This window comes from Blennius ocellaris (genome assembly GCF_963422515.1).
Source record: "Blennius ocellaris genome assembly, chromosome: 16".
Taxonomy (NCBI): domain Eukaryota; kingdom Metazoa; phylum Chordata; class Actinopteri; order Blenniiformes; family Blenniidae; genus Blennius; species Blennius ocellaris.
In genome coordinates, this window is record NC_137665.1 from 10,392,512 (window position 1) to 10,405,157 (window position 12,646).

The 12,646-nt window shown below is 42.5% G+C and overlaps 1 protein-coding gene across 2 annotated transcripts in view; it reads left to right on the top strand.

Annotated features, from left to right (window-relative positions):
- The window catches only part of cyth1a (cytohesin 1a), a 31,842-nt gene continuing 19,196 nt past the window's right edge, over positions 1–12,646 (top strand). The window contains exon 1 of one of the 2 annotated variants that reach the window (XM_080511463.1): positions 1–152. In XM_080511463.1, coding sequence (XP_080367589.1) covers positions 71–152 — 82 coding nt within the window. In that variant the 5' untranslated portion in view covers positions 1–70. Of the gene's footprint in view, positions 153–7,893; positions 8,100–12,646 lie in introns of those variants that run through there. The other variant, XM_080511464.1, reaches the window with a different exon arrangement.

Here is a 12,646-nt window from a genome sequence, read left to right on the forward strand (position 1 = left end):
TCGTGACGAGTTCGAGCAGTCGCACCGACGGACGCTTCCTACACCGATACACAAGATAGTCACTGGATCTATGGGGACAGTGAGTGAGCTATGCATGTCCAGCCTTCAGACGTTCCTGTCACCGGCTGTGAAGCCACATCCGGACGCTCCAGGTAAAGCAAAGGCAGATCTGTGCGAGACCTTCGATTGCATGCTGTTGACCAACAACATATTGTTTCTATTGGATGACGGTTGACATGTCTTTCTTCCTCTCATATTGGGACACATTGCTTTTAAAATAAAAAAACTGTCATCAGTGTCAGCTTGAAAGGACTTCACCAGCAGAACCTGTTGATTGACAGTGTGAGAGTGCTCCTCCGTGCTGGTGGGATCAGTGGGGTGAACACATGGCTCCACCACACATGAAAACAAACAGGTGGACGGGAATAGATGGAGCGGTTTGAAGAGGCACTTATTTGCCACTCTCTGAAACTCTGCCCCGTGGGTTCACACACCGGGAGTGTGTGAGCTAATGTTATTAGTTGCGGAGCAAATCTAATCTCCGGAAGCAGCTCTGACTCAGGGTTCACCATGACTTTGCATTGGTATTCACACACAGAGCCTCATCTCTCCTCGCCTCTTGTGTGACAACACCGCAGCCTCAGGTGAAAACACAGCTCGGCAGATTTACCACGGCTCAGTCAGAGGATCGTGCTTTCCTTCCCGAAAAAAGGGGGACGGCGGTGTTGCGTTCACTTGAAGTAACCTTCTAAACCTTGGATAAGCAACTCTTCTGCGCTTCCCAGTTTCACTACAGATGGAGGAGCAGGATGGACTGTGTTTATTCTCACCATCTGCACAAATATTTACAGATCTGCTCTGAATAATAACGGCTTTAACAAGGTTGTGTTGCTTGGGATTGGTTGTCAAGTGCTTTGCGTGCCACAGCAGGGTGGGGTGCAGGTTTCCATTGAGAGTGTGTTGATATGACTGGAGCAGCGTTGTCTTGGTGAATCAGCTGACCGCGGGCGCAGCAAAGGGGGAAGCAGTGCTGTCTCAGTTATTACAAAACACCCGCATCAGCACCAGCGTCACGCATTAGCAGAGGTGATTTGTTGTTGCTTTATTTTTTTTTTGGGGGGGGGGAGGTATTAAAAGAAGGAAGTAAGCTGGTTTGTTCGGGCGGTGAATGTGATGACTGTAAAGTTTCACCATTTGTTTCATTTCGTGTTTGTCCAGCCGACAAAACAGGATGGCACAGTCGCTTAGATACAACACCAGGTAGTTGATTTAGACATTTCACTCCAGTTTGTGAACTGAAAGCGCCTCTATGGCCAAACACTTCACCGTGTCAAGTTTAAGCTCAGACTGTAACAACAACTATGTGCATGTTTAGACAGCAGCCATTCAGGTTGGATACTTGTGGCATGATGAAAATGGATAATGAGATCTCTGTGTCTTTCTGGCTTTAATCATGAATCACACAAATGATTCATTTGTGATTCATCTGATGTTTGTCCAGCAAGTTCAAAATGTACTCGATCAACAACATTATCAGATAACCTCCTTAAATACATCAGATGATATTTGATATAAGACTAAAAAAGTTCTTTCAATCAATCAGTGACCAGAAATAACATAATAATTTCAATTCACATCCAGGTTTTAATTATCTGTTTTTACTTATAAAACATTGGCTCCCTCTACGCAATATTCCACATTTGAAATGTTTTTCTGCTGAAAACACAACGTTTTTTTTTTGTCATAATGAAAAATCTCTTAGGCAGTGCATGGTCGACCATGATTTGCCAAAGCAACATCAAACAGCAACATCAGACAGAAGCATCCAAATAAAACCAATGAGCAGATTCCTGCATCTCCATTTTTCGTGAACTTTCTCCATTACTTTCTTTCACATGTGAAAGTCGAGTTTTTTCAAACCTCAAAACCTTTGAGGAGGTTCAAGGAACTACGACTCTAATAAAGTATTTTTATTAGAACAAGCCCTTTAATTTACGCTATGTTCTGGCAGGTTGTTGTGGCTACTCGTCTCATCTGAAAAGCACTGTTAGTGTTTAACTAATATTCACAATTATCCTGAATGTTATTAAATATTCCCAGTTATTGGCATAGTGTTCAGGAAGAGACTGGTACTTGGTGCCGCGTTTTTGTTTATGCAGACATTATATAAATGAAGTTATTATCAGAAATGTATTATCATAGCAATTTATCTAAGTCACTCTCTGTGCTCTGGTACAAATGTCCCCATGATTGTTTTGGACTCAATGACACTGAAATGTTTGGCATGTATGAACAGGAACACAAACAAAGGCGGTGAGTTTAGAAACAGGCAAAGCAACTTGTTAGTAATAGTGACATTTTGTCTGTGATCGTTTTAAGATAATGTTCTTCATTATGTCCTGGAGTCCGTCAGCTATTTTAAAAGGAATACATTCCTAAATTAAAAAATAATATAATTAAAAAGTTACTTGTTTTGTCAGTTATTTTTACTGTTTTTTGCATGTAGCTCAAAAAGTTATTTTTCACTGTAGTTGTGGTTGAAAAAGGGGAACACTTTCTATATTTTTATATAGTCTGATATTATCAGATACTATATTTTTATTTCTCCTGATTCATGGAAAATGGAATAAATAGAAATGATTTCTGTTCTTAAAGAAAAACAGAAACAGAAAAAGGTTTGCAATAATTATAGTTATATGCAGTATTACAGTTTGGGTATCTGCACTTTGAAGTCACCGTTTGCTATGACGATAACACTAAAAACACTTTTTACAACTTATTTAGTGTGGTCTGGAAGATTGCAAATAAAACAAAATAAAGCAAACTTTATCATAAAACTGGGCAAAAATAAATCCCCAGATCCACATGATGGAATCAGAGAAGCATGAAAAAAGACAGGGAACATTTCGCACATTCTTAAATGTGGAAGAAAAATTGCTTTATGAGCAACATTTCTGACTTCTTGCTGTATGATGTCTTCTTTTCTCTGCTCCAAAACATCAAATCCTGTGATGCAAATGTCAAACCTCTTAATGCACAGCATCTTGCACACACTATTTGTCACGTCGAGTTTATCTCCAAACCTACATGACAACATTCCTCACAAGATGTAGGTGTGGCCGAGCTCCATTCCTCTGGAAAGACATAGTTTGATGTGATGCGGATTGATGAGAGTCTGCCAGTGAGCTCTGGAAATCAGGCACATGAAATTCACTCTGCTCCCTGAGATAGGTCAGCTTCTTCCTTCTAATCGGGGACAGCTCGAAAATACTGATTGAAACTGGTATGTTATTGTCTCATGTACATACTGATCCTGATTATGTCAAACTATTGTGAAAGCAAATATAATATATTGTATCTTGTGATTCCTTATTATTCTATCCCTGAATTTTTCCCTAAAGATGAGCAGTTGGACTCTCGCTCGTGCTTGTTGGGAGACCCATGTGACAGTGTGTCAGAACAGTATGCATTGAGGAAAGACTGCTCAACTAGCCTCAGGAAGTCGAACTCATATCCAGAACCGTCCCGCTTCATCAAGTGCTCTCTGTATTTCACATGCTCTTCCTAGAACTGACTCGCCCAGCTTTTGGCAGCAATATTTCCTGTATATTTGAGCAAGTGTCGGTGAGTCCGGCTGTAAGCCGTAGCGAGCTTCACGTTCGGGCGTGCGAAGTGGGAGGCCTCCCACAGATCACTTTCTCACTCGCGCCAACATCAGAGGGGCAACGTGATATTTTCTTTGATTTGACTCATGTCCGCAATTAATCACTCACATCCACACCCCCTCTCACCGAGAAAATTATAGGGTGCGATGATCCGAAGGTCCAATTACCTCTGAATTCACCTGTAGAAGAAATGTAGGAGTTTCGAGATCAGCTCATGCGGTGACTCATGATGCCTGTCGTGACTTCACCAACAGCTAATACCAGAGAATGTCAGCCATGCATCAATGTGGCAGACTGATGTTTATTTGTTTCAAGCGTTCATGCGCCACATATTTCCCAACATCATGTTGCACGTGAATCAATGCTGTTTGTAAGATTCCTCTTCTATCTGCAGGTCTGTTATAGTGTGAAGTGGTTCAACATATATGTATATTTATAAAATGTTCCATCAATCATAAATGTCTCAATAACATATTTATTTAGAGTACAAATTTCCTCACTTGCATTTTAGATTTTTGTGGGTAAAACTGTAATGAACACAAATGACCAGCAGGGGTCACTCATGGCATCTCCCCTCAATGGATAAGTTCTGTCCATTTAAACCAAACTGGAAACATAGATTAGACATTGTGACTTTGGAATCTGCAGCTCTGTTGTTTTGACAGTATCGAAAATACCTAGCTCCAGTGAATGCCTCATGGTGCTGTTGTGATTACAGTCATGATTGAAGGGTCATTACATTGATTTCACGCAACAGGCATGTGTTTACCTACCTCAAAAAAAAAAAAAAAACTTTCCTCTGGAAACTTTTGAAGAAGTTGAAGTAAACAAACCCCACGTGCTGCAGGCTTCAGTGAATATAACATTAGAAACTTTGACCGTGAAGACTGGAAGGTGTCAGAGGATGGAGCAGCAGCTGCTTGCATAACTTCTGGAAGACAAAATATTCCCGTCCGGAACTTTTTATTAAATCCACATGCCAAACTTAATAATGAGCACACATCAGCCATCTCACAGGAGTGGAGGACTGTTGCTCATGTGCAGCTCAATGCACCTTTACAGCCACGATCTCTTTGGAGGATTGGCTCTGGTGCTTGCAAACACAGTGTAATCCAAAGGCTTAAGATAGGACACTAAGACCAAACACCAGCCATTTCGTAATATGAGGCCGAGATCCGGCGTGCTCATGAGCTGCTTTGGGCTTATGCAGACTGAGCAGCTTAAGGAGGGTTCCCATGCAACCGTGGAGTCGTTAAAAGAAATTCTGTCGTGAGTTTCCAGCCATAGAGGCGAAATATTGGCGATACCTTGCCACACTGCGAAATACAGTTGATAATAAACCACGTCACATGAGAGGGAGTACTGTTGTACTGCAGATTTATAAACACATAATAATTATTTGTTTAGGGTCTTCTGAACACAAATTGTGGCAAAACAAATAACAATGTGGTTGTTGCTAAGCAGCATAATTACCATATTTGTGGATTATAGCAGGGGTCTCAAGTGGAGACTCAGCTGCTGACACTGTCATGTCATTGAGTAGTACAAAAAACATCACATGGATTCATTTTGTTTTCATATTCGACAAAATGTAAAGTATACGCATTTCTGACCGCTTGTGCAAGTACTCTCTTTTTATCACCTTCTCCTCATTCTTCTCCTTTTTATTCTTTTGCTTTTTCCTGCACATTGTTTTTTTCAAATCACTTAAATTCCAACATAAATAGTTATTTTAATTGTGGAAGGACCAAGTGCTTTGTACTTTTGACATCAAGTTGGCACACCCATAATAAAGTTACCAGGAGTTTGACACCCTTGCACCACTGTGATGTTTGCAGATTTAAGTATGTATATATGTGAATTTTCTTATCATGTGCAGCAAAAAAAATAAAAAAACAATATCATTAATGTCATTTGAAACAGCTGTGTTATGACCCAGTTCTGCTGGACCAAACAAAAGAAGTGGGCAAACACAGTTCTTTTGTCCCTCTAAGGAATTTTCCCAAGCCATTTAAACTAATAATCAGCTGCATCTTTTAACATGTACGAACAAAACCCTCTTTACATTCTGTGATGCTGTGTGACGTGAATCCAGCATTTTGATAAACACTAAATTACACCACGTTTGTCTGAGAATCAGCTCAACTGTTGCGTGTGCTCAGGAAGTCTCAGACAACTAAACTCGTCATGTGAAGATATCAACTGTGGGATCTTTTCATCTGAAGGTCAAACCACTCTCCGGCTTCACTTGTTCCAGGTTCCGAGGCACAGATTTACAGCGGGGCTCCGGGGGGGAAGCGGATGAACGTGCAACAATGAATTGAAACTCTGTTTGAACACGGTTCGCTTCATACAGGCCACATTGTCAGAGGTTGAGTTCAGGGAGCACAATTGACGTATTCATGGGTCACAGCTTGAAGACGAAACCCCCCTATGTGGGCATTGAAGGGGCGAATCTTTGTGGCTGGTCTTGATTTCCCAGCTTTATAGCGCCACGCCATTTTTTTTTCTCTCCTGTTCAACAGATAGTGGAAGAGAGAGAAAGACAGAGGGGGGGGGGGGGGGGGGGGGGGAGAGGAGCTTCTCTCTCTGCATGTATTTGGCCTCTCTCATTGGCTGAAGGCAACATTCCTCACAGTGTTCATCTACAGGCAGGGGCAGCCGAAGTTGTCACCTATTTCACAGCAGCAAAGACAAACAGGTGTTATACAAACAGATTCGAAATAAAGTTGTGGTAGTCCTCTTCAGATGTGCTTCTGTTTTAATCGGCTGCTGAATATGATATATATTGATAAACCTCAACGAATCATTGAAGTCACAACTCCAACACGGACAAAACTTTTCTTCCTGATTGTAAGTTGCATGAGCCATGAAGCAAGCAGTTCAGTTTCAACAGGTCTCAGCAGAACTAGTTTCACCACCGCCGCTGTACCACGTGGCGATAGTGTTGTAGGAGCTGGTTTCGTGGTGAGGACAGTGTACCAGTCAAAGGAAACACCGCACGCAGACCCATTTGCACGGAAAGGAATCGGGGTTGAGCAACTCAACAGGTGTTTGAAAGTGTGGCGTGTGTTTCTGAAACAGGTGTTGTTGCTTCTCTCTCTCTCTCTCTCTCTCGTTTTAAAAGGTCTGCATCTGTTTCTGAGGTGAAAATGTGAGAGCAGACACGTCTGCTCTTGGCGGATGTGGTGAATCAGATACATCAACAACGGCAAGATCAGCAGCGGCTCACAGCTTCTGTGTCAATTGCAGGCACACACGCATGCACACACACACACGCACACAACACACTCCCTGCCCCCACATGCCTCCACATAACCCCATCTCAGTGTGTGTGTGTGTGTGTGCGTGTGTGTAAGAGGGAGGGAGGGAAAGATAAAGAGAGAAAAAGAGAGTGAGAGGAGGGAGACAGGGTGGGAACTCAGACACATCATCTGGCTCATTTGTTGCACCTTCAGCTTAGTCAAGTTCAGTCTGGCTTAATTTTAATGAAGGTCTGTCTCATATATACAATTACGTATTAAAACTAGATCAAGTGATGCCACTATACTTAACCATCTATCGACCCATCCGTGCGTCCATTCGTGATAACTTCACTCCGTTGTCAGACATGGTATCATCACGAAAAAGAAGAAACATTCCTTGATCACCGTGTGGTCCTTTGAGCTCACACAGTTCCTGAAGTTCATTTTGCAATTCGGCAGGACTATCTGTCATTAATACATAACTCAACAACACTAACAACAACATTTAGAAAGTTGATAAAATTCACTTGTCCTTATATTTTAGCACTTGGATGATGTGCTCTAAATTAATTATAGTCATATTGGGTACAGTGGTGGCTTTGAGCAGTGATCCAAACCAGGGCCACCTGACCTCCTCAGGGGGGCGCCATCGATAAATGAAGCCCTCTTGATTTGATTAGGTACATTTTTTTTATGGCTGCAAAAACCAAGAGAGTTACATCGACTATGGCTTTATTAATACATCTTCTGCTATGAAAAACCGACAAAGGAAATTTTGAAACTGTGCACCAGCCAAACACCCAGAGGAGGTGTGGAGGAAGAGTTTCCTGAGAGAAAACAAAATCCAACAGTGATAAAAACCGTTCCCATGGCTCTCTTATTGTGACAGTCCGTAGCGGAAGTGCGTCATCCCCATTAGTATTGACGGAGTCTCGCTGGTTGGTTAAAGTCTCTTCTCTCACCACTCCCTGCCTGGAGCTGTCGACACAAACTGTCCTCATTTACCGAGGATACTCCGCTGGGGATTTCTTACCTCGTACTGGGGGCTAAAACAAAACAAAAAAAGTTTCCCAGAGTCGATACATTTCGTATTTGTTTTTGTTCTTGTTTTGTTCCGAGTTTCAAACTCTTGAAAGTTTTAGTAGTCGAGGAGCAGACACCATGGTGCTCAAGTCGGAAGACGGAGTCGGTGAGTAAAACAGTAAAAAAAAAAAAAAAAATTGCTAATTCGAGTTGTTCTGAATTGATTACTTACTTTTTCAAAGTTAGCTTGGTTGTTTAAACATCCCGTGTGTCTTTAAAAGTCGGGCAAACCTCGAGAGTCTGACGTGAGGATCGACTCGTCTCGTCTTTCTCTTCCTGGCCTTGTTTAGTGTTTACACTGATCCATTATGCTGTTATAACAACACCCTTGTTCTCCAAACAAAACAAACCTTCTCCGATTGCACTAAAAACATACCCCCAAAAAAATTCGCGGTTTTTGTTTTTTTTAATATATATATATTGACCTAATTCTCGCCCCGATACTCGGGATTAATTGTTTGTAACACATGTACACATTCAGTATTTGTGAACTATGCTGTGTTTTCACACTGAGTGATTTTTCTTGACACATTACAAAGTGTGTTGCTCAAAGTGTAACACACTCTGTAACTCTGTCCCCCCTGGTGCATTGGCTGTTTAACAGTTTTCCCTCACAGTGCACATCCTGGGTGTCATTTTTCACTGAGTCCTGAGCAACAGGTGTGATAGTACACACACACACACACACACACACACACACACACACACACACACACACACACACACACACACACACACACACACACACACACACACACACACACACACAGTGTCCTGTGATATTGGCACCGTGTTGCTTGCAGGCAGTAGTTCCTTTAAAGAAGTTGCTTGTTGTTGTTGCATCTGATGTGTGTGTTCAGTCTGTAGTGTGAAACAGAAAGCCCTTTGTTTCTGAGCATTTGATCACTTTGACTTTGTCAACCTGGCAGCATTGATGAACACTGTTGACTTGCGTCACCATTAATCGTGTTGGAGAACAGCGAGCGTCTGACCGACTGATCCTGTTATATGCTGCTGCTCCTTTTGTCCAGGCGGGCTGCGTGGCCCCCTTTTCCCCGTGAGTCTGGCTGACTGGCATGCAGCTGCCTTGGCTTCCCAGACTGAGGGATGAGCTCCAGAAGAGCAGTGGATCCTTTTTTTTTTTTTTTTAAATCCATTTGTCTCTGCCACTTAGATGTGGGTGGTCTGGGAAGTTAAAGTAGTTGTCACTAATGGTTCCCTAATGATCAGTGCTGAGAGCTCTAATGGGCCCTCTGGTACAGCGTACCCCGCCTGGCACTAATGCCCCGGTGGTTTGATAATCGTCATCATCTCCCCATAATCATATTTTAGCCCTCTTTCTGCATCAGTCGCAGCCCCCCTTCCCACTCAGGCCATTGTTCACTCTGTGTGTTTACTCTTCTAATGGGAAATGTATTTACTGCACACAGTAGCGGGGTATTGTTATAGACCTGTTATTTTGGAGTTGGGAAGCACTTCAAGCAGCATGATCCATAACTCCTAAATATCTGAGGTGTTTTGTCTGCTCCAGCGCACCTGACTAAGACAAATGGGTCATTATCAGGCTTTTGTGTAGCCTGAAAAATAGGCAATTGATGTGAGTCCGTTGTGCTGAAGTGGGGGCATTTCTTGAACAATGACACGGTTGTGAATCTCCAGGTATTAAACTGCAAGAAATTTGTTATGTCACCACTGTGGCCTGATGCAGGAGTTTTGAAATGATGGCTGGATGCCAGGCAGTAATTATTTAGGATTGTATGTGTTGTTGGAGTGAACAGTGGTCAGTAAGCTTTCCTCACAGTGAGGATTTCCACCTGTTTAGGCTTTTCTTCTAACCATACCTGCATGCACTAAAGCTGAAATTGGTGACTCTGACATTACATAATGTGAAAGTGTGTGTGTGGTGGTTTAATATAATGTGTTTGCTCTAATGATTTTCTACTTCCTTCCTCGCCCATTGTTTACTGGGATCGGCTCCAGCATCCTGCAATTATGAGTTGGACAAAGCAATACTGAAGATGGATGTATGTGTTGCTTTTTTGTTTAGTTTTTTTTAACTAATCGTGCATATTGGCGTGGTGGTGGTCTAAAAGTTGGAGAAGCAAGCTGGTCAAGGGGCTCATGCTTATTTGGGGGAAGTTAAAAGCTGCTGCTGGTCCCCAGTCTCTCCTCCATCACGGTGTGCCCTTGAGCAAGGCCTGCAGCAACCCTCAATTGCTCAGATTCTGCACTGCAACAACTCATTGCTCCTCGTCGGTGTATCTGCAGTTAACTATGAATAAGATGCAACAAACTCCAGGATGTCAATAAAGTAACTGACCTGAATGATCTGCAACATATAAAAACATTCAAACATAATTTAATAACTCTGGTAGCTGAAGCAAATGACATAATTTTTATCCAGAATATAATCCCCTAAAAAAATTTGAGGCTTGAATATTTGATTGTTGATGCAAGTAAATGTACATCTCTTTGAAAGATGGGCATTTTAAAGTGATTTGTTTCCCCTTGCTGCTCGTGATTTGTATGTCAGCCATCTTTGCTCCCATGAGTTTGTCGTCAAGCAGGCCGACAGGAATCGCATAATATCACGTCCATCGCGAGTTTAGCTGCTGTTAAGTGCTAAAAGGCATTGAACTGAGTGGCACTGCAGACAAGAGGCAGTGGAGCCTGCCATTCTTGTTTTTTTACTTGTATGTTATGAGGAATTCATAAAAACAGCCAAGGATTACTTTCTCCTGAAGAGGACATGCGAGAATAACTCGACCTGCAACAGGTAGAAACACGCACCAGAAGTTGTTTAAAAGTCAAATCGCTTCCAATCAACTGAAGAAGGGTGGCAGGAATTCAAAATGGCATCTGGCAGGAAATCCACAGTGCAGGCACGTAAAAGGAGCTTATTGATTTGCCTATCAGACAGCTGTGGAGCAGAGTTCATGGAGTAGTTGAACTCAAGTGGGGCTTTATTTAATTTTTTAAGCATACAGGATATGTGGGAGCTGAAGGGGAGTCAAGGTTTTGGCACATTAGTTCGCACATACATCTTTAGATTGTGTTTAGAGAGAAGGGGACGGTTGCTGGTTACAGAATGAGAGGGTTGCCGTGTTGACTCGTCCACTGATCCTTGCGAAAGGGTCACAAACAGGAAGCCAAGAGTTGGAGACTTGACAGGAAGTGACATCCCACAGTTTGCGTGTGGGCTGAAATTCAAATTATTATTATTTTTTTTTTTTAAATGAAGCGCTGATAAAAATAAACATACTGAAAGAGGCGTCGCTTCAGTGGAAACCAAAAAAAAAAAAAACTACGTGACTCCTCCAGCTTGTCATCATGTGCTTTTCTTGACGTGTGTGTTTTACTGGCAGGAGAGGATGTTGATAGTGGGACAAGCTTGATAAGAATCAAGGCTCACGGCATCACAGGACAAAGCCTTGCATTGTGAGAAGAAATAGCTCTTCCGCTTTTCAGGGAAAACACAGGGCAGCCTCCACAGTGGCCTAAGCAAACGGTTAATGGCAATAAAACATTCGGGGGATTATTAAAGAAAGCTGATCTTGGAGCAACGACGGGGTGTGTGTGTGTGTGTGTGTGTGTGTGTGTGTGTGTGTGTGTGTGTGTGTGTGTGTGTGTGTGTGTGTGTGTGTGTGTGTGTGTGTGTGTGTGTGTGTGTGTGTGTGTGTGTGTGTGTGTGTGTGTGTGTGTGTGTGTGTGTGTGTGTGTGTGTGTGTGTGTGTGTGTGTGTGTGTGTGTGTGTGTGTGTGTGTGTGCGTGCATGCAAGCAACCGCCGTGTGTTTATGCTGTCCGGCCATCGGTATGTTGGCTTTACGTTGAAGCTCTCCGTGTGTATGTACGTGCAGGGTGGCGGAGGCGGCTTTGCATTCTCCAGCCTGAGTTCCCACCCACTCACATCCTCTGGTCCCTACATTCCTGCACAGCGGTCTCAAAACAGACCCAACTGTGCCACCGCTGGGAGTGAAAGGCTAATTTCCAAGAGCAGCCTTCCTTTGTGACATCTCTCACTCTGCACTGAGCTTTATAACTAGAAAACAAGATCTTACAGCGCGTTGTTTAATCAAACGCATAAAAAAAACAAAACAAACAAACAAAAAAGAAAACAACCTCTTGAAATGTCTCAAAGTGAACAACCCGAAAAGGGACAATATCCCTTGTGTTTCTCAAAAGTAGTGTAAAAAAAAAGGGCTAAAAGAGCCCTGTGGTAAATCAGCATCCCACTGTGCCAACAGACCGGCTTCTTTCAGAGGACAAAGAGGATTGCGTTTTTGTACGCAGAGCAACTGTGGGCTTGAATGTGTTCTTCAGTCCATAGGTGAGGGGTCACGACCGGCCATTTATTCTTTTTTAAAGAGGTCACAAGCCACAGAGGTTGGGGAGCTGTGTTGTAATGAATTGGAGCTTTTTAGGCATTTCATCACCTTTTCTTTCAGATTTTTAAACTCTTACTTTGTGATGTAATTTCTGAGCGTTTTCCCAGAGGGGAACAATACAACAACACAAACCTGTCCAATCTTGACTCATTGAAAGATCGTGTTTTTTTGTCATTTCTATTGCACTTTTCTTTTCTTAAAGGATGTAAACGGTTGGTAGCGTCACGTAACAAAAGGGAGATACCCGCTCTAACGCGTGAATGCCAC